Source organism: Sminthopsis crassicaudata, chromosome 1 (assembly GCF_048593235.1).
Source record: "Sminthopsis crassicaudata isolate SCR6 chromosome 1, ASM4859323v1, whole genome shotgun sequence".
Lineage (NCBI taxonomy): Eukaryota > Metazoa > Chordata > Mammalia > Dasyuromorphia > Dasyuridae > Sminthopsis > Sminthopsis crassicaudata.
In genome coordinates, this window is record NC_133617.1 from 571,241,428 (window position 1) to 571,268,969 (window position 27,542).

At 31.9% G+C, this 27,542-nt stretch overlaps 1 protein-coding gene across 2 annotated transcripts in view; it reads left to right on the plus strand.

Annotated features, from left to right (window-relative positions):
- EDIL3 (EGF like repeats and discoidin domains 3) overlaps positions 1 to 27,542 on the plus strand; it is a 685,096-nt gene that overhangs the window by 498,758 nt on the left and 158,796 nt on the right. For both annotated transcript variants that reach the window (XM_074282146.1, XM_074282145.1), the window contains one exon: positions 23,638 to 23,793. In XM_074282146.1, the coding sequence (XP_074138247.1) occupies positions 23,638 to 23,793 (156 nt within the window). The remainder of the gene's footprint in view (positions 1 to 23,637; positions 23,794 to 27,542) is intronic.

The window sequence follows — 27,542 nt, forward strand, 5'->3', positions numbered from 1 at the left end:
CAGTAAAACTATAATAGTGGGAGATCTCAACCTTGCACTCTCAGATTTAGACAAATCAAACCACAAAACAAACAAGAAAGAAATTAAAAAAGTAAATAGAACATTAGAAAAACTAGGTATGATAGACCTTTGGAGAAAACTGAATGGCAATAGAAAGGAATATACTTTCTTCTCAGCAGTTCATGGATCCTATACAAAAATAGACCATATATTAGGACATAAAGATCTCAAAATTAAATGTAGGAAGGCAGAAATAATAAATGCCTTCTTCTCAGATCACAATGCAATAAAAGCTACATTCAGTAAAAAGTTAGGGGTAAATAGACCAAAAAGTAATTGGAAACTGAATAACCTCATCTTAAAGAATGACTGGGTGAAAGAGCAAATTATAGAAACAATTAACAATTTCACCCAAGATAATGACAATGATGAGACATCATATCAAAATCTTTGGGATGCAGCTAAAGCAGTAATAAGGGGAAATTTTATATCTTTAGAGGCTTATTTGAAGAAAATAGAGAAAGAGAAGATTAACGAATTGGGCTTACAACTTAAAAGGCTAGAAAAAGACCAAATTATAAACCCCCAACCAAAAATTAAACTTGAAATACAAAAATTAAAAGGAGAAATCAATAATATTGAAAGTAAAAAAACTATTGAATTAATAAATAAAACTAAGAGTTGGTTTTATGAAAAAACCAATAAAATAGATAAACCTTTGGTAAATTTGATCAAAAAAAAAGAAAGAGGAAAATCAAATTGATAGTCTTACAAATGAAAAGGGGGATCTTTCCACCAATGAAGAGGAAATTAGAGAAATAATAAGGAGTTACTTTGCCTAACTTTATGCCAATAAATTTGATAACTTAAGTGAAATGGATGACTTCCTCCAAAAATATAGGCTCCCTAGATTAACAGAGGAGGAGATAAATTGCTTAAATAGTCCCATTTCAGAAAAAGAAATAGAACAAGCTATTAATCAACACCACAGGAAAAAATCCCCAGGACCAGATGGATTTACATGTGAATTCTACCAAAAATTTAAAGAACAATTAGCCCCAATGTTATATAAATTATTTGAAAAAATAGGGGATGAAGGAGTCCTACCAAACTCCTTTTATGACACAGACATGGTACTGATACCTAAACCAGGTAGATCGAAAACTGAGAAAGAAAATTACAGACCAATCTCCTTAATGAATATTGATGCTAAAATCTTAAATAAGATATTAGCAAAAAGACTTCAGAAAATCATCTCCAGGATAATACACTATGATCAAGTAGGATTTATTCCAGGAATGCAGGGCTGGTTTAATATTAGGAAAACTATTAGTATAATTGACCATATTAATAATCAAATTAATAAGAACCATATGATCATCTCAATAGATGCAGAAAAAGCATTTGACAAAATCCAACATCCATTCCTACTAAAAACTCTTGATAGTATAGGAATAAATGGACTATTCCTTAGAATAATCAGGAGAATATATTTAAGACCTTCAGTAAGCATAATATGCAATAGAAATAAACTGCAACCTTTCCCAGTAAGATCAGGAGTGAAACAAGGTTGCCCACTATCACCATTACTATTCAATATAGTACTAGAAACGCTAGCCTCGGCAATAAGAGCCGAGAAAGAGATTCAAGGAATTAGAGTAGGAAATGAGGAAATTAAACTATCACTTTTTGCAGATGACATGATGGTATACTTAGAGAACCCCAAAGACTCTGCTAAAAAGCTACTAGAAATAATATAAAATTTCAGCAAAGTGGCAGGATACAAAATAAATCCACATAAATCCTCGGCATTTTTATATATCACTAACAAAATGCAACAGCAAGAGATACAAAGAGAAATTCCATTCCAAACAAATGTTGAGAGTATAAACTATTTGGGAATCCATCTACCAAAGAATAGTCAGGAATTATATGAGAAAAATTACAAAACACTTGCAACAAAAATAAAATCAGATTTAAATAATTGGAAAGACATTCAGTGCTCTTGGATAGGCCGAGCGAATATAATAAAGATGACAATACTCCCCAAACTAATCTATTTATTTAGTGCTATACCAATCAGACTCCCAAGAAACTATTTCAGTGTTCTAGAAAAAATAACAACAAAATTCATATGGAAGAATAAAAGGTCGAAAATTGCAAGGGAACTAAGGAAAAAAAAACTCAGAGGAAGGTGGTCTAAGTGTACCTGATCTAAAGCTATATTATATAGCAGCAGTCACCAAAACCATTTGGTATTGGCTAAGAAATAAACCGGTAGATCAGTGGAACAGATTAGATACAAAGGACAAAAAAGGATACATAAATAGCAACCTAATCTTTGACAAACCCAAAGATACCAACATTAGGGATAAAAATTCATTATTCGGAAAAACTGTTGGGAAAACTGGAAATTAGTATGGCAGAAATTAGATATGGATCCACACTTAACACCATATAGCAAGATAAGATCAAAATGGGTCCATGATCTAGGCATAAAGAGGGAGATAATAAATAGATTAGAGGAACAGAGGATAATCTACCTCTCAGACTTGTGGAGGAGGAAGGAATTTATGACCAGAGGAGAACTAGAGATCATTATTGATCACAAAATAGAAGATTTTGATTACATGAAACTAAAAAGTTTCTGTACAAATAATACTAATGCAAACAAGATTAGAAGGGAAGTAACAAATTGGGAAAATATTTTTAAAAACAAAGGTTCTGACAAAGGTCTCATTTCCAAAATATATAGAGAACTGACCCTAATTTATAAGAAATCAAACCATTCTCCAATTGATAAATGGTCAAAGGATATGAACAGACAATTCTCAGAGGAAGAAATTGAAACTATATCCACTCACATGAAAGAGTGTTCCAAATCACTACTGATCAGAGAAATGCAAATTAAGACCACTCTGAGATACCACTACACACCTGTCAGATTGGCTAAGATGAGAGGAACAAATAATGATGAATGTTGGAGGGGATGTGGCGAAACTGGGACACTAATACATTGCTGGTGGAGTTGTGAAAGAATCCAGCCATTCTGGAGAGCAATCTGGAATTATGCCCAAAAAGTTATCAAACTGTGCATACCCTTTGACCCAGCAGCGCTACTACTGGGATTATATCCCAAAGAAATACTAAAGAGCGGAAAGAGACATATATGTGCCAAAATGTTTGTGGCAGCTCTTTTTGTTGTAGCTAGAAACTGGAAGATGAATGGATGTCCATCAGTTGGAGAATGGTTGGGTAAATTGTGGTATATGAAGGTTATATTATTGCTCTGTAAGAAATGACCAGCAGGAGGAATACAGAGAGGCCTGGAGAGACTTAAATCAACTGATGCTGAGTGAAATGAGCAGAACCAGAAGATCACTGTACACTTCAACAACAATACTGTATGAAGATGTATTCTGATGGAAGTGGAAATCTTCAACATAAAGAAGATCCAACTCACTTCCAGTTGATTAATGATGGACAGAGGTAGCTACACCCAGAGAAGAAACACTGGGAAGTGAATGTAAATTGTTAGCACTAATATCTGTCTGCCCAGGTTGCATGTACCTTCGGATTCTAATGTTTATTGTGCAACAAGAAAATGATATTCACACACATGTATTGTACCTAGACTATATTGTAACACATGTAAAATGTACCTATACTATATTGTAACACATGTAAAATGTATGGGATTGCCTGTCATCGGGGGGAGGGAATAGAGGGAGGAGGGGATAATTTGGAAAAATGAATACAAGGGATAATATTATAAAAAATATATATATAAAAAAAGACTAAATGAAATATTTTATAGAGTTTAGCATAGTGCCTGACACATAGTAAGCACAATCCTTATTCCTCTTTCTGATGATTATATGTTGCCTGAACTCACTTTTGGAAGAAAATCGGTCTTAATCACAAATAAATATTCTGCTTTTCTTAAAGAGAAGTATCATCTCTTCAAATATCCATTGGAAGTGCAGAGCTATTTATAAGCTTAATCTCATTCTAATTGGTCCAGAAACATTAATCTGCTGTTTCTAATCTGGGCTAGGTAGGACACCTGAGGACTCAATCAAATCAAAACAACTCAATAATTAGATACTCTGCTTAATTATAATTGACCTGTATTTGCAGCCCACTATCACATAGGGTAAACTCCTCTAAAGGACCATCTTCATGGAAATATACACCATGTAGATGAGGCTCATGACAATTAAATCTAAATGCTATTAGAACAAAAAGCAAATAGACCCGTCAAACAAATGAGCAAATCAAAGTCTCAGTGTTGCTATATGAAGAAAGTGATATTTTCAGACATTACTCTTGCCCTTGGAATATCATAATAAGGTTTAATTCTTAAGCACAAGTCCTGTTTGAAAGCTGAATTCAGCTTAATGAATATTTTTTCACAATTTTATTCTGGTTATAAATTAAATAGAAATACTCAATGAGATGAAGATTTGATTGTCAAGACATGTGTTTTATTCTATTTTAATTCTGATATGGATTTATGCTTGTTATTTGTATAGAGAACCAGTTTGAACATCCCTTCAATAAAGTCAATCAACAATGTAATAGTGAAAGGTAAAATGACTTGTTTGTGGTAGCACAGTTCATATATAATAAAAGCCACACATGAACCCAAAATTTTCCTGACTCCAAGGCTGACCCCTATCCATTCATTGTACCATGATGCTTCTGCCATACCACTACTGAACCCAGTACAACTGATATTTGCAGTCGCAGGCAGAGGATACTGATGAGGTACAAGTAAAAAGGTAAAAAGCCAGTTTTAATGTTACAGGATAAATTTTCTGGGGAAAGACAGTATGCTAGAGAGATAAAAGTCCTCAAAACAGTGAAGCTAATGGGAAATAGTAAGTGTGGAATCAGGAATTAAACTGAAGTCTTCTTTCTCTTAATCTAATTCCACCTCACTCCATCCATCATACCATACTGCCTTGTTATTTAACAATGGTTTCTAATGCTTTACTTTAATTTTTTTTAATTTTTTTTCCTTTGTATCTCTTCAATTTCTGTGAAGTATTTAATAATCAACTTTTAAAGTACTTAAAATAACTGTATAAGAAGTCATTATTTAAAAGAAATCCAAATAAATTACGTGCTTCATTTTCATAAGATGAATATTTCTTTTGTATGTGAATACCTAACATCTAATATTGTATGTTAGTAGTACAAATATATTGTTTTTTGTAGTGATACCATCCCATAACAACTTAGAAACATAGTTTTATTAAATGTAGTAACCATTAAGTAAACATTGTATATATAGCTCTATGAAAACTTCTGGGGATATAAAGACCAAAATAAAATTGTATCTTCCCTACACTGAATTTAAAATCTACTAAATGAATACTACATGTAAACAGATAAATAAAATAAATGTAAACTGTAATAGTAAAAGGAATACCAAATTATTTTAAAAGAGAAGGAATCATAATAATGGAGAGAATCAAAAAATACCTTAGGAATATGATGGCCTCTGATCCACGCTGGCAAAGAAGAAATTCTATGAAGTGGAGACTAAGACAGAATGTATGTGGAACAATTTGCACATTGATTGAAATAGTGGCTGAGATATCCCAGAAATGAATGAGACAAAGAGAGAATAGCTTGAATTGACAGGCCATTTTTTCTCTTTTCTATTTTGTTTAATTTATTTTATTTGGAAAAAATAGTAAGAAAAAAGAAAAGGAATACAAAACAAAATAAAAAAGAGAGCATTGTCATGTACCCAGAACATCAAGGAGATTGAAAATATATAACAAAAGATTACCAGATCAATTACATATATATATATATATATATATATATATATATATATATATATATATATATATATATATATGTGTGTGTGTGTGTGTGTGTGTGTGTGTGTGTGTGTGTGTGTGTGTGTATATATATATATATATATATAAACTTTCTTGATCTATCTAAAATATTCATGAATGTTAATTTTTTTCTTTATTTCCTTATAAATTGTACTTTAGATCTCTGCTGAGCACCTTATTTACTTTATTCCTTTTCCCCCTTTTTATCCCTCCCACCACCTCCTGTAGTAAGCTACATATTTATATATACATATGTAGATATATACATACATACACTCCCCCATATTCACACATTTTTCCTATCCCTGATGAATCTACTTAAAATTCTGCTTCATTACTTGCCTTGTTATTACTTAACTTCCACATCCAAGAATCCCTCCCTTTTCTTCTTTGTTTCCCCATCCATCAATCCCCATCCCTTCCCAATTTCTTTATAGATTTTGGAGGGTGTTATACCCTTAATGGTATATATGTAAATGTTGCCTATTGCACACATTCCTGATTTGAGTAGGTTTTCAGAACTACTAGCTGTCCTTCCCTTTCTAATGCTTCTGTGTCTATTCTTCCTTTGTACCATTTCTATAACATGATTACTATTTTTACTTTAACTCTGCCAATCTTACTTTCAAGCTACCCTTTTATTGATATTAATCTTAAACATATAATATACATTTCCCATGTTAAACAAAATCTCTCCATGTTTAAATAGTTTGTCCATGTTGAGTTCCTTAAATTTGGTCTTTGATATTCTTATATATGCTAAGTTTGGGTTTGGTTGATGGAAAGTTGTAAAAATCTGTTAAGTTCATTGAATTTCCATTTTTTCTCATTTAAAAAATTACAGACAATTTTGTTGGATATGATATTTTTGGCCACAGGCCTGGTTCTTTTGATTGTTGATAGTATGATTCCAGGACCTGTGGTCTCTTACTGTGGCTACTGATACATCTTGTACAATTCTAAATGTTAAATTTGAATTTTTTTCTTCTTTTTTATGTTTCTTGAAAATTTTCCACTTTGATTTGGAGGTTTTGAAACTTGGCAATAAAATCCCTGTGTTTTCCACAATGGAAAAATCTTTGAGGTGGTGATTGGTAGATTTTTTCTATTTCTACTTTCTCTTCATGTTCTATCACTCCAGGACAATTTTCTTGAATTATTTCCTTCATGATTGTGTCAAGGATACACAATAATATATGTGTACAATAATGTATGTAATAATGTACAATAATGTACATTATATATAATTATGTATAATGTATTTTTTTCTCTTTTGCTTACAACTTTCTGGCAGTCCAATTATTTTTATATTTTCTCTTCTTGATTTGTTCTCCAGAATTGTCATTTTTCTTATAAGATATTCTACATTCTGTTCTATTTTTACATTTACAATATGTTTTGTTATTTCTTGGTCTCATAGCTTCAATGGCTTTCCCTTGACTGATTCTAATTTTCAAAAAATTCTTTTCATCTTTGGGACTCTGCAACTTCCTTTCTAGTTGGTTGCCTTTTTTCATAATTTTCTTGCTTTTTTTTGGATGGTGGTTATTTTATTTTTTTCCTCAATGTATCACGTAATTCTGTTTTCCTCAGTTTCCCCATTTTTAAAATGAGCTAAACAAAAAAAAGTGGCAAGTTATTCCATTATCTCTGAAAATCCCAAAATGGTCATGAAAAGTCAAATATGATTGAAATGACTGAATAAGAATTCCATATAGAAAAATCCTGTTGTAGGTTTTATGCATTCACAAAAGTCTCCATTACACTTGACTCACAAATATATGCATAAGTTAATATGATACAGATTGATCAAGGATGTAAATGGTAACAATTTGATAATAGAAGTATCTAAAAAGATAATAAATATTAATTTTTAACATTGAAGTAATTTTTTAAAAAATGATTATAGTATTCCAATAGAGATCAAACATGTAAATTTGCCAATCTTTAATGATAAAACCATAAAACGTGAAGTTGTAGGTGATATTAGATAGCATCAAATTCATCACCCACTTTTTTTTGAGATGTCACTTATTCAGTTTTAGCAATCTTTAAAATATGAAAACAACTTCTTAAATTCCAGGTATTTGAGAACTTTGTTTTTTTTTTTGTTATTTCATTTTTAATTAATTTTATAATTATAAAAAATTTGAAAGTATATATGTGTGAGTATTTATTTTTGTAACCTTATCCCTTGTATTCATTTTTTCCAAATTTTCTCCTCTCTCCCTCTACTCCCTCCCATAGATGACAGGCAATCCTATACATTTATGTGTGTTGCGCGTTAAGAATTGGATTCCGAAGGCATAAGTAACCTGGTTAGAAAGACAGTAGTGGCAACAGTTTACATTTAATTCCAAGTGTTCCTTCTCTGATTGTAGCTGTTTCTGTCCATCATTGATCAAGTGGAAGTGAGTTGGATCTTCTTTATGCTGAAGATATCCACTTCCATCAGAATATATCTTCATACAGTATAGTTGTTGAAGTGTATAGTAATCTTCTGGTTCTACTCATTTCACTCAGCATCAGTTCATGTAAGTCTCTCCAAACCTCTCTGTATTCATTCTGCTGGTCATTTTTTACAGAGCAATAATATTCCATAACATTCATATACCATAATTTACCCAACCATTCTCCAATTGATGGACATCCATTCATCTTCCAGTTTCTAGCCACTACAAAAAGGGCTGCTACAAACATTTTGGCACATACAGGTCCCTTTCCCCTCTTTAGTATTTCTTTGGGATATAAGCCCAAAAGTAGCATTGCTGGATTAAAGGGTAAGCACAGTTTGATAACTTTTTGGGCATAGTTCCAGATTGCTCTCCAGAATGGCTGGATTCTTTCACAACTCCACCAACAATGAATTAGTGTCCCAGTTTTCCCATATCTCCTTCAACGTTCATCATTATTTGTTCCTGTCATCTTAGCCAATCTGACAGGTTTGTAGTGGTATCTCAGAGTTGTCTTAATTTGCATTTCTCTAATCAGTAGTGATTTGGAACACTCTTTCATATGAGTGGATATAGTTTCAATTTCATCATCTGAAAATTGTGTGTTCATATCCTTTGACCATTTATCAATTGGAGAATGGTTTGATTTTTTATAAATTAGGGTCAGTTCTCTATATATTTTAGAAATGAGGCCTTTATCAGAACATTTAACTGTAAAAATATTTCCCAATGTGTTATTTCCTTTCTAATCTTGTTTGCATTAGTTTTGTTTGTACTAAAACTTTTTAATTTGATGTAATCAAAATCTTTTATTTTGTGATCAATAATGATCTCTACTTCTCCTTTGTTCATAAATTCCTTCCTCCTCCACAGGTCTGAGAGGTAAATTATCCTCTGTTCCTTTAATCTATTTATGATCTGAATTTTTATGCCTAAATCATTGACCTATTTGGTTTTATCTTTTATATGGTGTTAAGTGTGGGCCCATATCTAATTTCTGCCATACTAATTTCCAGTTTTCCCAACAGTTTTTTTTTCTAATAATGAATTCTTATCCCAAATGTTGGTATCTTTGGGTTTGTCAAACTCTAGATTGCTATTTTTATTCACTATCCTGCCCTGTGAACCTAACCTATGCCACTGATCAACTAGTCTATTTCTTAGCCAATACCAAATGGTTTTGGTGACTGTTGCTTTATAATACCATCTTCACTTAATTTTTTTTTCATTATTTCCCTTGAAATTCTTGACCTTTTGTTGTTCCATATGAATTCTGTTATTATTTTTTCTAGGTTATTAAAATAGTTTCTTGGAAATCTAATTGGTATAGCACTAAATAAATAGATTAGTTTAGGGAGTATTGTCATCTTAATTATATTTGCTCGGCCTATCCAAGAGCACTGAATGTCTTTCCAATTATTTAAATCTGACTTTATTTTTGTGGCAAGTGTTTTGTAATTTTTCTCATATAATTCCTAACTATTCTTTGGTAGATGGATTCCCAAATACTTTATACTCTCAATATTTGTTTGGAATGGAATTTCTCTTTGTATCTCTTGCTGTTGCATTTTGTTGGTGATGTATAAAAATGCTGAGGATTTATGTGAATTTATTTTGTATCCAGCAACTTTGCAAAAGTTGTGAATTATTTTTAATAACTTTTTATTAGAATCTATAGGGTTCTCTAAGTATACCATCATATCATCTGCAAAGAGTGACAGTTTGATTTCCTCATTATCTACTCTTATTCCTTTAATCTCTTTCTCGACTCTTATTGCTGAATCTAGCATTTCTAATACAATATTGAATAGTAATGGTGAAAGTGGGCAACCTTGTTTCACTCCTGATCTTACTGGGAAAGGGTCCAGTTTATCTCCAATACATATTATGCTTACTGACAGGCTTAAATATAGGCTCCTGATTATTTTAAGAAATAGTACATTTATTCCTATACTTTCAAGTGTTTTTAATAAGAATGTATGTTGTATTTTATCAAATGTTTTTTCTGCATCTATTGAGATGATCATATGTTTTTTTATTAATTTGATTATTAATATGGTCAATTATACTAATAGTTTTCCTAATATTAAACCAGCCCTGCATTCCTGGTATAAATCCTACTTGATCATAGTGTATTATCCTGGGGATGATTTTCTGAAGTCTTTTTGCTGATATCTTATTTAAGATTCGAGCATCAATATTCATTAAGGAGATTGATCTATAATTTTCTTTCTCCGTTTTCAACCTACCTGGGTTAGCTATCAGTACCATGTCTGTGTCATAAAAGGAGTTTGGTAGGACTCCTTCATCCCCTATTTTTTCAAATAGTTTATATAACATTGGGGCTAATTGTTCTTTAAATGTTTGGTAGAATTCACATGTAAATCCATCTGGTCCTGGGGATTTTTTCCTGGGGAGTTGATTAATAGCTTGTTTTATTTCTTTTTTCTGCAATGGGACTATTTAAGCAATTTACCTCCTCTGTTAATTTAGGAAGCCTATATTTTTGGAGGTAGTCATCCATTCCACTTAACTTATGAAATTTATTGGCATAAAGTTGTGCAAAATAACTCATTATTTCTCTAATTTCCTCTTCATTGGTGGAAAAATTCCCCTTTTCATTTTTAAGACAAGCAATTTGATGTTCCTCTTTCCTTTTTCTGATCAGATTTACCAAAGGTTTATCTGTTTTATTGGGTTTTTCATAAAATCAACTCTTAGTTTTATTTATTAATTCAATAGTTTTTGTTTATTTTCAATCTTATTGATTTCTCCTTTTAATTTTAGAATTTCAAGTTTAGTTTTTGGTTGGAGATTTGTAATTTAATATTTTTCCAGCTTTTTAAATTGCAGGCCCAATTCATTAATCTTCTCTTTCTCTATTTTATTCAAGTAAGCCTCTAAAGATAAAATTTCCCCTTATTACCACTTTAGTTGCATCCCACAAATTTTGGTATGATATCTCATTGTTGTCATTCTCTTGGGTGAAATTATTAATTGCTACTATAATTTGCTGTTTCACTCAGTCATTCTTTAAGCTGTGATTATTTAGTTACTTTTTGGTCTATTTACCCCTAACTTCTTATTGAATGTAGTTTGTATTGCATTGTGATCAGAGAAAAAGGCATTTACTATTTCTACCTTCCTGCATTTAATTTTGAGATCTTTATGTCCCAATATATGGTCAATTTTTGTATAGTTTCCATGAACTGCTGAGAAGACAGTCCTTTCTATCACCATTCAGTTTTCTCCAAAGATCTATCATACCTAGTTTTTCTACTGTTCTATTTACCTCTTTAATTTCTTTCTTATTTGTTTTGTGGTTTGATTTATCTCATTCTGAGAGTTCAAGGTTGAGATCTCCCACTATTATAGTTTTGCTGTCTATTTCTTCTTGCAACTCTCTTAACTTTTCCTTTATGAAGTTAAATACTATAACACTTGGTGTATATATGTTTAGTAAATCTCTTTTAATTAGATCAATTTCTGTTTTTGCTTGATCTGAGATAAGGATGGTTACCCCTGTTTTTTTGGCTTCACCTGAAGCATAATAAATTCTGCTTCAACCTTTTACCTTTACTCTGTATGTATCTCCCTGCTTTAAGTGTGTTTCCTGTAAACAACATATTGTAGGGTTCTGACTTTTGATCCAGTCTGCTATCCACCTCCGTTTAATGGAAGAGTTCATCCCATTCACATTTACAGTTAAAAACATTAATTCTTTATTTACTGCCATCATATTATCCCCTGATTATGTCTTTTTTTTTTCCTCTTGTCCCCAGTATTTAATTTATGGACCACACTTGTGACGCATAGCCCTCCCTTTTTAGTATCCCTCGCCCCTCCATTTAAGTCCCTTCTCCTTTCTTGTATCCTTCCCTTATTCCCATTTTCATTTTCCTTTCTCCTCTCCCCCCTTATAATGAGGTGAGAGAGAATTCTCTGAAAAACAAATATGTCAATTATTTACTCTTTGAGCCTACTCTGATGAGAGTAAGATTCACACAATGTTTCTCCCCCTCTCTAAATTCCCTCAGATGTGGTAAATTTTCTATGCCTCTTCCTGGGATGTAGTTTCCCTCTTTTTATCTCTCCTTTCCCTTTTTCTGATACTATCCCTTTCCCTTTACTACTTCCCTTTTTTATGTTATATCAGTAAAACCAAATTATCCATATGGACTTTCTGTATATCAACAACAGAGATACAGTTCTCAAGAGTTATTTTTACTTTTTTCTGCTTCTCTTTGGTCTTATGGATGTAGATCATTTTTTTTAAGTCTGGTTTTTTTCTTAGAAACAAATGAAATTCCTCTGTTTCATAAAATGACCATCTTCTGCCATGGAAGAAAATTCAAAACTTAGCTGGGTAGTTTATTCTTTGTTGCAATCCTTGTTCATATGCCTTTTGGAATATCAGGTTCCATGCTCTTCGATCCTTTAATGTGGAGGCAGCCAAATCTTGTGTGACCCTTATTGTGGCCCCTTGATATTTGAATTGTTTTTTCCTAGCTGCTTGCAATATTTTTTTCCTTAGTCTGGTAGTTCTGCAGCTTAGTCACAATATTCTGTGGAGTTTGTTTGTTTGTATTTTGTTTTTAGGGTTTTTTCAGAAGGTGTTTGATGAATTATTCCAACACCTATTTTCCCTTCTTTTTCTATTATCTTAGTTCTCTTTGATGATTTCCTGTAAAATAGAATCTAAATCTAGGCTCTTTTTTTCATCATAATTTTTGGGAAGTCTAATGATCCTCAGATTATCTGTCCTAGATCTATTTTCCAAGTCTATAGATTTTCCCAGTAAATATTTGGCATTATTCTCCAGCTTTTCATTCTTTTTTTTTTTTTGTTTTGATTGACTGATTCTTGGTTCCTCAATGAATCATTCATTCCTATTTGTTCAGTCCTGATTTTAATGAGTTATTTTCCTCATTCACATTTTTTTTAGTTCTTTTTGTATATGTCCAATTGAATTTTTAAATGAATTATTTTGCTCTGTTGAATTTTTTTCCATTTCACTTTTTTTTAAGTGAGTTATTTTCTTTTTCCAAATCACAAATCCTACTTTCTTGGGAATTTTTTATCTTTTCCAATTCAGAAATCCTACTTTCCTGTGATTTTTTAACCTTTTCTAATTCACAAATTTTGTTTCCTTGCATCTCCCGTGAATTCTTTATTTTTTCCAACTCAAATTTCAGGATGTTGTTATTCTCTATCATAGCTTCTCTTTCCTTTCCCCATTTTTCTTCAAACTCTCTAAACTTTTTAATAGTCTTTACTAGGAGAGAGTTATGTGACGGGGGTTAGGTATTATTCCCCTTTAGGATGTTATCTGGAGACTCTTTCCTGTTAGACTCCTCTGGGGTGGATACCCGCCTTTTCTCTGTATACAATGTGTCAATCGTTCTCTTCAGCTTCTTACTCATTGTTAACACTCTGTGGGGGGGTCTGCCCTTGGGTAAGAAATTTATCAGCTTCCTCCCAGACCTGGGGTAGAATGCAACAACCCTGTGACTGGGCTAATAGAGAGCTCTGGGAGAGAGTTCTCCTCCCCCCTCCCCAAAGTGCCTCAGAGGTGTATAGCACAGCTGCAATGCAAGTAGTGCCCAGTGAGGACCCCCACTGTGTGGCATAGCCACTGCCCTGAGCTTTAAGGCTGCACAGTGAAAGCGTCACAAACCCTAAACAAAGCATCCTGTGGGGCCATGGATATTAGCAGCTGATGTGAAAAGCCCCTGCACTGAAACTGTAAGTGTCTGCCCAAGAAACCACGGTTCCTGCTATGGAGGTTCCACTATTCTGAGAGTTCTGCTGCTGTTGGAGTTCCATTGCTGCTAGAATTCCACTGCCTCAGGTTGAGCCCTGCACTATGTGGATAAGAGGCTGTCCTGGGCTGTGTCCCCTGCTGTTCAGGTTCTTAACTGCCCCAAGAAGAAGCCCCAGACAGCAGAAGGGGGCTGCACAGCCATGCTGAGATGGGTGTTAGCCTACTACCAGATTGGGGTGGTTCTAGTTTCTGGCTTTATATTTTAAAATGGCTTGATTTCTCTTCTGACCTGCTGTTTTAAAAGCAGAGTAGAGTTATCAGCCTGTGCCAGATTCCTCTATCTCAGTGACTTCTCTGATCCCAGAGTTCTCTCCAGCCCATTTAGCACAATGTGGTAGCACCTAGTCCAACCCTTGTCTGTGCTGATCTTTTTTTTTTTTTTTTTTTTTTTTCCCTCCCCTTGGAACCGACCTTTTCTGTTGAAATTCCAGATTCTCTTCAGCTGGTAAATTGTGCTTCTAATCCTTGTCGATTTTATCAGTCCAGCGTTATTTTTGAGGCTGATTTAACTACTTGATATTGAGGGAAAAAGGAAGCTTACAAATTCACGTGTATCTTCTTTGCCATCTTTGCTCCACCCCCTGTTTGAGAACTTTATAATAAAACTATTTAGCAATTAAAAAAAATAAATTCCTCAAAATTACATTATTTTTTTTTTTTACTTGGACCAAAAAGAACCTCTAGGTATAGCTTCTATCCAAGCAGGTATATGTTAATTCAAGCAGCAATATAGCTAGGCTTTTTACAGCCTTCCAAATACCAGATAAATAAATAATTTTAAATAATATTTTGTGTTAGTTTTGAGAAAATCAGGAACTTTGAATTTATTTCTCATTCTATTACATTCAACTATTTAAGCTTCTGAAAATGAATCTTCAGCTCATCAGTCAAAAATGCTAGCAGAGATAATTTGACCGACCACAAAAAGGTATAAACAAGATAATTGAAATAAGATAAAAGATAATTGAAAAGAAAACATTCAGCCATATCAAACAAGGAACTTGGCTTCTAAAATGTGGGTAAACATGATTCAGACTGTCTACTGTGTATGCCATTCATAATAGAAAGTGATTTAAGCATGCAAACTGCCAATAGAAAAATGGATTCCATGTTCAAAGCTCTAGATAATTATCCCGCTTCCATATTCCCTATGCTTAATGTCAGTCATAACAAATCATTTATCAGTCTAACAAGTTGCTAGGTCATTCGTACATCCAACTTTTAAGTCAAATCTTTAACGGACCCCATAGTAGTCAAATAATCTGAATGGTGAATACACTTTATCTGTGTATAATATTTCTTCATTTTATTTATAAAGCAAGAAATGAATTAAAGATCTATAAATCTGAGAATCAATCATGATATTTATGTGGGATCAATTAAACAGCATGTTGGTTATTTCATTTATCCTATTTAGTTTAAGCTGCTTCTTTTAGCTTCTTTTAAACTGTAGGTATTACATGTCATACTTTCAAACTGAAATAACTTGTCTAACCTCCATAGTTGTCTTTTTATTTTGGGAAGACAGGCTCCTTTAATTCTTAAAACAAAATAATTGCTGTTTTGATTTTTTTTTTTTTTTTTTTTTTTTTTTTTTTTTTTTTTTTTTTTTTTTACATTTTGTCTCTGGTTTTCTTTTTTTCTATTTTTTTTAAATGGAAGTGACATTTTACCATTATTTTTGACATTTTATAAGATATTTTAATGATACTAAATTTCAAGGTGGTTTTATCAAAAATATCTGAAACATTAAATTGGGGGGCATTCTTCATGTACTCTATTTAAAGAGTGAAAATATACTATATTCATATAAGTGTGTGTGTGTGTGTGTGTGTGTGTGTGTGTGTGTGTGTGTACTATATTATTATATACCAGAAATTCCAAAAATATTATTTTATTGAGAAATTATATAAGGCAAGCTCTCACAAGATGGTCAGAAAAAGTGATACAAGGACACTCTCAATTTTACAATTGATTACATGACATGGGAGACACTGGCACTGGATCATTTAATATGTTTTCCCTCATTTAAAGGTGATGTGCTTTATGAGTAGAATAGAATTGAATTGGCTTAGAAGAAATGTGAAATGCACACTTAGAGAAGTCACCCCAAATATTCATAAGGATTATTTTTATCTAACCTGTGGCTGAGCATTCTGAGCTTGTATTGATCTGATTGGCCACAGTTCGATACACTGTAATTTTACTCCAACATAGTGATGTGATTTTGGTTCTTTTTGAGAAAAAAAGATAACAACCAATCACCAGAATTCCCATTAATACCTTTACTGACAGGCCAGCAAAGCAAAACCTCTAATTCTTGTTCTCATAAAAAAATAAAAAAAGTTTTTTTTTTCTTTTTTAAATATAGTATTTCAGTTGTTGTTGGTGAGAGAGTTTTTTGTTTGTTTTTGGTTTTGTTTTCTTTTTTCCTGAAAATATTAAGAGAAAGTTCATCCTGTATTGGAATCAGTGAGGGGTTTTGCTCATAAGAGTTAACAACAATCTGAGATTGTTTAAGTTTTCTCCTTGATTTTCATGTGTCTATAAAGTTTCAGTTTTGATCATTTAAAAAAATATGGAAAAAGTTATTCACTATTTTTATGTTTGAGGACAATGAACAATTCACAATATTTAAAATATTCTGTATAAAATATAAGGTGATAATTACCTTTCCCTCTATCTAAAGAAATATCTTTCCTTTTAAGGCAATAGCTTTTCAGAAATATTATTTAGAAATATTAATTTTTCTTTCATTTATGCTTTCTTTTTCTTTTTTTCTCTTTGTTTTTCCTTTTCTTCTTTTTCTTTTTGCTGTTCTTTTCTTATTTCTTGCCTTTCTCTTTTTTCTTTCTCTACTTTCTTGTCTCCCTTCCTCCCTTCCTCCCTTCCTTTCTTCCTCCCTTCCTTCCTCCCTCCCTTCCTTCCTCCCTCCCTCCCTTCCTTCCTTCCTTCCTTCCTTCCCTCCTTTCCCCCCTTCCTCCCTTCCTTTCTTCCTCCCTTCCTTCCTCCCTCCCTTCCTTCCTTCCTCCCTCCCTTCCTTCCTTCCTTCCTTCCTTCCTTCCTTCCTTCCTTCCTTCCTTCCTTCCTTCCTTCCTTCCTTCCTTCCTGCCTTCCTTCCTTCCTTCCTTCCTCTTTATAACAAGAATATATTAAACTTCTGATTTCATCAGGGGAGAAAACTTCCTCAAAAATATAGTTCAGCCATTGATTTTAGAAAGCTGCCTGGAAGACTGAGAGATTAAATTCTGTATTGATCCTATTAATATAGGATTCATTCAGAAAAAAAAAAGTGATTATACCCCAAACAAGACCTTTCCTACTCTCAAGGAATTTAGAGAATGGGGGATATGAAGTGCAGATTCTGTGCAAATCAGATATTTACATGATCAATTGAAGAAGTTCAACACAGGCAAGGTGGGACTCCATCTGAGACTTGATGAAAGCCAGGGAATAATAACAGAAGTGAACATAAGAAAAGAGAATTTCAGGTATGATAGACAGGTTAAGAGATTTGCCTAATGATCATAGAGCCAGTATTTTTTTAGAATCAGAATTTGAACCTCTCTTCTTGATGCAAATTCTGTCTCACTATATTATATATTATTGTCTACAGCATGTAGTTGTTGCTTCATATTTATTTAATGAATAAATATATAACTAGGAAGTAGCATTGTGGCTAGAATCTATATCTTGAGTCTGGAAGCCCTGAGTTCAAATCTAGATTCAAACAATAACTAGTTATATCACCCTGGGAAAATCAGTTAATCATACTTTCTCTCAATTTCCTTATCTGTAAGTAACAATAATATATAGCACTTACATCCTAAGATTGCTGTGAGAAGAAAGTAAAATAACATTTGTACAGTATTTTGGAAAACCTACAACTCTGTATCAATGTTAATCATAAGCAAAAATTGTTTCCTATGGCTTTGCATAGGCTTAGTTATGTAAAGTTCAAACTGAGGTGTTTTGTTTTGTTTTGGTTTGGTTTTTGTTTTTGTTTTTGTTTTTACTGTATATATATGAAAAGATGAAAATTCAAACTGACCCATGTGAGCTTTTGCCCTACATGCCTTAAAAATAATTATATCCTGTTCTCCAGTAAAATATTCATAATCATCACCAAAGGAGAGCAACCAAATAATGATTCAGGTCCTTAATAATGCCCTTTCCCTCAAAAGCAATTTTTACCCTGTTAATTTTGCTCCAAAACTTTTCATAATTCAATAATCCACTTGAAACGAGTGAATATTCAACAATGTTTACCCAGAGTAAATGAAAATGTTATGAAGTAGATAGTAGAAAATTATCATATTTATATGCTACTTATGGAGATTATGACTTAGAGTGTGATTGCTCCCTACCTTATTTTTTGGGGGGAGAAAGCATTCCAGCACATTAAGAAAAGTATATTTTGAAGTTATTCTTATTTCATTAATCCATGTACTAATTTTTGACTTTGTGAACAAAAAAATTTATTGACATAAAATGATACTTATGTTGAATAGAACAGTCATTGATACTTTTAGAAAAGAAATAGCAAGATAATTGATCATCTTAATCAGTTTTAAAAATGTAGCAGAGTCTTTTCTGAATCCAGAGTGTTCTTAATTATAGCAACTGAGAAATGAAGGAAAGCAAATAGCTAAATTTAAAGGTGTGAACAAGTCCACTATGAAAAAAAAACTAAGAGAATAGTTTTTGTAGTGAGGAATAAAGAACCCAAGGAGTTTGATAGTCATCTTCCTTATCTTCCTTCATATTTTTCTCTTCAGATGAAAGGAAAAGGAAAGTAATCTTTAAAAGAAATTGTGATGTGCTGTTTAAAAGTTTGATAGTTATAAACATGTACAGACTTTGTATGCATATATTCCAGCTGAATTATCATGCAGGTGAAATTAGATGCCTGTCATTTAGATTAATGGTTTTACATAAATAAAATGTTTTAAATAAACTGAGGGTGATCATCAGACAGTGTTCACTGGATTGGATAGAATAATGCAGAGGAAGGAAAAAGAACAGACATAAATTGAACCTACAATGTATCAGGAACTATTCTCAACACAGTACAGCCAATATTACAAATTTCAAGTATTTAAGTAATTTAGTCCATAAGCATTTATTCAGTGTCTACCAAATTCAAGGTAGCTTTTATAACACCAATTGTACAAAGACAAAATAGAAACCCATAACAAAGCAAATCCAAGGTAATATTGGAGCAGAGACAGTAATAGCTAAGAAGGAGGCAATAAAAACTTCATGAAAAAGGCAGTACTTAAATCTTGAAAGAAATGAGAGACAGACAGAGAGAAAGGGAAAGAGATGGAAATAGAGACACAGCATTATATATAGAGAGACAATTTGAGGCATGAACCCAGTGGAAGACAAAGAAATAAAAAAGAGCAATGTCTGTATATAGAGTAGCAAGAAAGACAATGTGCTATACCACAGAGTATGTGGAGGGAAATGTGTAAGGAATTTGGGTAGGGTTTATTCAAGTAATGAAAAGCTGTACAAATCAAATAAAAGCATTGATATTTGATCTTAGAGATAATATGAAGCTAGAAGATAGATTAGAATGTGGAAGGACCAATGTGGGATCCATGTACTAGTTCAGAAGAAATAATGTAGGTCTAAACTAGAGTGGTGGTTATATGCATGGAGAGAAAGGCACAAATTTTAGAAACATTATGATGGTAAAAATACCAGGGTATAACAACTGGATAAGAGAAAGTAAAATGTTTAGAATGACACTAAGAAGAAGATGCTATTCTAAATTATAAATGGAGAGTTTGATAAATATCCATTATAGAGAAAAGATGACAAGTTCCCTTTGGACATATTATTTTTGAGATGTCTATTGGATATCTAGTTCAAAATGGCCAATATCGAGTTGATGTTGCATGATCCATAAGGACAGTGGAAATACAGGAGCCGAAGACAGAGATCTGGAAGTTATCTCCATGGAAATGATAACTGAAGTCATGAGAGCTCATGAATTCATTCGATAAGATAGTATAGACATTAGAGAAAAGGAAGTCCAGGACAGAGCATTGGAGTATATGTTTCGATGAGCATGTCATGGATGGTTTTAAAGGAGAGGAGACTGAAAACAAGTAATTGGATTGTTAGAAGGATTACAAAAGAATATTGTCACAAAAAAACAGAGAGCAGAGATTGTGCAGGAGTGAGCTATCATGAAATGATTTCTGAGGAATAGCAAACAACTGGAAGCAAGTTAACTATAAAAATAATTGTTCAATCACATAATGTACTACATCATTACTGGAAGTATATATTCTCTATGCATCCACATTATACAACTCTTATTAATACTAAGTTATAATAGCAGTCTTGAACTTCCAATGATAACATCCAAGGAATTCACAATACTTTACATTAAAACTCAAAGTACAAAAATTCAATTCACTTACATATATAAGATTCATATTTAGCTTGGAAATTGAAAATTCTTGCCCCATAAATGTTATCAACATATGAAGTTTTTAGGAACAAACATTCAATGAACAGAAAAATGAAAATGGTTTGGGAGATTGCTCTGAACTCTCTGGCTCAAAGTGACCTCAGCTTAGCCTGGGCCAAGGAATAGGGAGGGGGTAGTATTCAATAGTGTAAAGAGATACAAACAGAAGAGTTATGAAGACATTGAGCATTTATAAGACCACGTACCAGCTGGACAATTGTACTTATCATCAGGCTATTTGTTTTAGAGAACATTTGGATGAATGAGGATTAAGACAGGCCTTTATATGTTCTATATATATTCTTATGCCTGTTGCAGCAGAGTATCTTTATATGATACTCTGCTGCAACAGGCATAAGAATTAGAGGAGTAGAGAGAAGAGAGAATCCATCCTACTTGAGAAAGAAAATGAATACCCCAATTAAACCATATAGACTAAGCATCTCAGCAAAGACCATAATGGAAACCATCCTAGGAATAGCCAGGGATGCTGTTCTGTTCCAATGCTGTTACTACTCAAATCATTCCAAAATTTAAATAGTCTGATTTCTGCACTTCCAAGGTAAATTCCAGCCCAAGGGTTGTCCCAAGCAGGCCCAATAATGCTTTGTGAGCTACTCCTTTCTCCAATGTTGCATTGTGCCTCATTCTCTCACTCAGTTGAAGCCATCATCATTAATACTTCTTTTGTGATGGCAAAGATTAAGAAAATGAGTTCTTTAGCTTCCCATTGTTTTCCATGTTTTTTTTTGTTTAAAACGTCTTAAGATTGGTACAATATTACTATTGTTTGTATACTATTTATATAAATGATATATTACATGATAACTGTTTCTGTTGTGAATTTTCTAGAAAATTCTGGTCTTTAGTAACCAAAGTGGGTACCATTACTTGGTAAATGGCTAAAAAATGTGCTATATAAAAGTATTAGAATGTTATTGTATTAAAAACAACTAAAGGATATGGAGAAACTAGGAAAGATATACATCAATTGATATAGAGGTAAAATGAAGAGAATCAGAAAAATATGTAATAATTATACTAATGTAAAGGGTAACAACTTTGGAAGACTTCAGAACTCTATGCATTGACCAATCTTGCCTTGAAAAAAAAAGATAGGAAAACTTGCCTCTTGCTAGAGAAATAATAAACTAGAGGTGTGGAATGAGATATTTTCATATATGGACATCTTGTTAATGCATTTTTGTTGAGTACACTTATTTGTTACAAGAAAGAGTTTTTGTTTGGGGAAAGAGGTGAGTTAGGTGGTAGTGATAGTGGTTATGAAAAGGGAAAATCATCAGTGAAAGATTTAAAAATGAACAGGAAAAAAATTCAGAAAAAGATACAGAGAAATTGTGTTACTATTTTGTTACACTGAACACAGACTTTTAAATAACCGACTTGTGTAGTGGAAGTCCACAGTTTCATAAAAAATCCTCTAATTATACTCTTCTAAATTTTGAAATGCTTATTTTTTGCTTGTTTCATGATTCAGAGTTTTCATATGATTAGTAAATTTGTCATTTTTGCTGGGATTTGAATTTTGTAAGTTTTTAAGGGGAAAAAATGTGGCTTCTGTATGCATAAACATTTCAGAAAATGTGAAAAGATACCAAAGGAATTTGGTCTACATTACAATGTGGGCCTGTGGGTTGGAGACTGTGTGTCTAATTTCTGATTGTTTATTGTTGGCACAAAATGGGGGTGGGGACAGTTGATATCTTGCAGGACCCAAGTGTAATTCCAAAAGGCAAAAATGAAACATAGTAAAGAGATGAAGCTATGTACTGAGTTCCCAAAAATTAACTTCTCAACTTTAACATGATGAAGTGAAAGATTTGAGAGAAAGTTGTTCATATGAAAAGAGATATAAGATTCTGATTTTAATGGATCACAGGCTTGATGATATGATTCATAAATATAATGTGGAAGACAAAAAAAGCTAACCTGTTCTCAGTATTACATCAATAGAAAGGACCTTTTCCTGCTATCTCCATTTGCTAGTGTTCTCTCTTTTCTGAACTTACCATGTATTATGATTATCCATGTTCATCTTGTGATGAATCTCTCACATGCTTTTTAAGGGCAGGAATTATTGAGTGGATGCTATGTATTTATAGAACAGTGAATGAATAAATTAATAGTATCCAGAAAAGGGAAGGTAGCCAACCCACTGTCCTCCTCAGTCCATATCTGCAATACTGTGACCATTTCTAGTTTCCAGGTTAAAAGGGTTATTGACACATTAAAATATATCCAGTGGCAAATGAAAATAATATTACAGTGACTAAAATCATGTCGTATAAGGATTGTGGAGGAAACAAATATATTTAGCATTCAGATTTTAACTTTTAATGAAAGCATTTAGCCTTATAGAAGGGCAGTAAAAGTGTTCAAATTCAATAATATTCGAAATATCTTGTATAAACTTGTTCTGCAGGTTGGCAGACTACATTTTCATATGAGGAACTATCTTAAAAATTAAAATTATCCAAAAATGAAATGTGCTACCTATACTAGTGATTTTCCTTTGACTAAAAATCAAAGATCTATTTGTTGAAGCTGTTATAGATAGGATTCCTAGGGAAAATCTGGATAACAAGGGAGTCCTGTTTTAATTCTTACTGGATGATTCCTTATCTCCTTGATAGAAATATCACACTTAAAATATAGAAACCATGAGAATATTTTATTATAGTACTTTTTGTTTCTTTTACTTATTCATTGTGAGGTATTAAACCAATTATTAAGTCTATCTCTTGTCAGGAAGAGTTCTAAATAATATATTGTCTTTCAACAGTGCTTCATACTTTTCAAATTTCATAGGACTTAGGAATTGAAGTATAATTTGTTCAATGGCTAAAAATTATTTTGTTTCCATAAAAATTATGAACAAGAAAATTATTTTACATGATATTATTGCCATTTTCTAAGAAATTAAAAATGAAGTATTCACAACTAATAAATTAAAATTATTATTAGACAATTAATGATGATGTATTGTCATTTCAGATAAATTTGCAAAGGAAGATGAGAGTCACTGGCGTTATCACCCAAGGAGCTAAAAGGATTGGAAGTCCAGAATATATAAAATCCTATAAAATTGCATATAGTAATGATGGAAAGACTTGGGCAATGTATAAAGTAAAAGGATCCAATGAAGACATGGTAAAACTGATTTAAAATATTAAATTAACATGTTATCATCAATTAACAAATGAATTTGATATCTCCAAAAGAAGCTTAAAATTGTTGATATTCAATAATGTATATTTTTCTCTGGTATGAGTAATAAATTTGTACTTGATTTCATGTATGACTTTCTTATAGCTTAATTGATGTATCCATAAATACTTTGTCCCAAGGTTACCATAATCCTGTTTATTATACTTAACCAATTTTCATTTTAATTACTTTACCAGTAATTACACATTCATTTTTAATTTAGTTTTATTACATTAGCAGAGTTAATTTTAAACTCTAAAATAACACAACACATTAAAAAATTAATTGTCCAATACCCATTGATAATAAATATAGATTTAATGCTTTATAGCCATAGATTTCAAAATGTTAGGTGAAAATATTTCTTAAAGAGCAATGAATTCAAATAGAAACTTTTCAAAAATAAAGATTTTTATGTGAAAAACTCCTTAGATGGACCATACTTATTAAAGTATGGAGGTAAACCTAAATTCCCAAAAAGGCTTTTGTAATATAAACTAAGGCTTAGGTTACAAAGCTGGTTCTTCAAATCGGAAGGTCTTTTAATATAAGTTTAATGATTGTGCCTGCTATCCTGAAATCAAACTAAACATTCCAAGAAAGATTATGACAAGAAAATCGGATATTATGGATTATATATTTTGGCTATATCACCTAAAAAATGTACACAAATGAATAACAAATGGATTTCCCTTCTATCTAACTCTTATCTAGATTTACTCTATTATTGAGCAGGTGACCAAAAAAAAAAAAAAAAGAAAAGAAAGAAAGAAAGAAACAGGGGTGCTAAGAATTAGTGTTATCATTGTTTCATCATCACCATCATCATCATCCTTAGAATTTTAACAAGAGGGAAGCAGCAGATCTTTGTTATTCTACACTAGGAAAAAGTCAAATTTCATTTGACTGTTATTTCTCAGATTCATTCAGTCAAATTCAACTCTTTGTCATTCTATGGACCTTATCAAGCCAAACTCTTATATATTTCCCTATCTTTCAAATGTCCATTTTTTTTCATGACACTATATCCCATCCCCAATGTTCCTCTTTTTGCCTTTAATCTTTCCAATAATCAGGGTCTTTTCCAGTAAGTCCTATATTTTCATTATGTGGTAAAAAAATAAACTTCATCTTATGTATTTATCTACATTGTAGAAATTATTTTTTTAATATTGCTTTATATAATCTCCTTGTCCAAAGGACTCTCAAAAGTCATCTCTAGCATACAGTTTGAAGCATTGATTCCACAGTGCTCAGCTTTCCTTACAATCCAACTCTCACAGCCATACATTGCTACTGGGGGAAAAATACCTTTAATTCTAGGGAGCCCTTCAGATTTGGGGTTGATAATACAAATACTTTACTTTTATTTACAGATCTTTAATTTTATTTTCAATGCACCCCAGCATCTAATATATCAAGGGTTTTATGTACTTCAATGCAATACATGTCACTGTTATAGATAGGTGAATAGACAAACCTCCTTAAGTTGAATCTCAGTTATGGAATCACAGACTTTCAAAACTGGGAGAGAGCTTCTCTCCTACTTCAATTCTTTTATTAGGAACAGTAGTTTTTGTTTATTTGTTTTCTTTTGGGGGGAGGGTGTTTTGTTTTTGTTATTCTGTTTTTGCAATAACTACTTAGAATCAGAAAAACTTTGTTAATATCTTGGTTCAGCTATTTCTTAATAACTGTATGACTTTTGGCCTTAGCTTCTCTGAACTTCCATTTTCAACTATCAAGTGTAAATAATGACCATTTATTTGTACCATTTATATCTCATTTTAAGGATCAAATTAGATGATAAATTTAAAGTACTTTGCAAATTATAAAGTTTATATAAATACAATCTATAATTAATCTTTTTTCTGCATATGAATATACTAAAAGGAAGTAAAGTTAAAGAGCTAGGCTAGAAATATCTAGTTAATTATTGCCAAAGTCAGGGGAACTCTAGAGTCCTCAGGGGAACTCTAGAGTCCTGAGAATCAATTTTAAGTCAATTACAAATATTTGATATTTTAGTATATTTGTAACCAAACAATGTATTAACACTAATATAACAATATAAATTAAATGAAAAGACACAATGTGCATTCAACTAATGAAAGAATAGCTTATATATTCTATTTGAGATATCTTTAAGAAGTTGTTAGTCAAAATTATTTTTTCACCAAAAAAAAACCAAGAAATAAAATTTAATGGGATTTTGTTCATGTTATTTTTCAGTGCTCCTGTTGATCATAAGTAAATACTTTATAATGAAAATAACTCCAATTTTTACAACATTATGGAAAATGAGGAAACCTATGAAGAACTTAATAAAATTTAACAAATCAAATGAGTCTGTTCATTATTAATTGGCAATTTCAATGTGAAAGCAAATATAAGAGTTTGGAAAAGGCACTTTAAAAAATGTGGCTAAGAATCATGCGATGAAAAAGATGAAAAGCTAGTGAACTCCCCAGAATTCTCACATAGATATTACAAAAGACTTTATTCAAGAAGAGATTTACTGCTCTTAGAGAATTAGAAGTAACTACAGACTAGAATATGCCCATTTATAGATGTAGAAATGGACTAGAAAAAATATATATAATTAATTAATTAATTAACAAAAATTAATTCAGAGATCTTTAAAAGTTTTATTCATGTAAAAGTATTTTCTTTCTCATCTTTAGTTGTCTAAATATCTCTTTAGATATATATTTTAGACAATTAGAGGTGACTTGCCAAGGGTCACTTAGGTACTAAAAGTTTGATGTTGAATTTGAATTCAGGCTTCTGGACTCCAGAATCACCATCTAGATGTCTCTGTCAGTAACATCTTTAGCAAAGGAAATGAATAAAAAGAAAGAGATGTGTTCACAAAACCTCTAGCATTTTTATAATAGATTATTTGCATTGGCAATAATATAATCATTATATTTGAATTCTATCAAATAGATTCCTGATATATTATAGGAAGTGTCAATGATGCTTATGAACCTAAAGTTGGGGGCAACAATAATGACCTAAGCAAATAAACACAAAAGAAATACATTCTGGGGCAATGGAGTAATACAATTTTAAAGCCACTCAATTATTAATTGCTAAAAAATGTCACAGTAAAATTAAAGGAGGGAAAAATATGTTTAAGGAGATACGAACAACTATAGGTCTAATTGGCTATTATTTCATTTCTATAAATCTTTAAATTCTATAGGTATATTTTGATAATTTGCTTGAGGAAAAATGAGAAGGAAATAGTCACACTTTTACATATGACTTTTTTTTTTTAAAAGAAGACTGCATATGTGAGTCTTTATGGTCTAAAATTCATATCATGGGGACTTTTAATAATTATTCATCTCATGTGGCTCATTCTCTGAAATTTAAAACTGAGAAGTTTTGAAATCACCATAGCCTAGTTAACAGGTTCTAGAAAAAATAATTTTGATACAGTAAAGCCAACATTAATATTATAGTCTAAAGAGGAAAAATTAGCACATATTCCCATCTAAGTATAATCCCATTTTTTGAATATTTTGAAGGAAGGGACCCTCTAAACTCACTATTCCAAAGTGAAAGTAAATATAAGATCTTTTTCTTCTGCTGAAGTGTGCTTCTGGAATGTTTAAGATTGTCAATAAATCCCCTTAGCTCTGCCTCATGAGGCAGAGAGATGCTTAGGGAACTCTAGTTTCCTA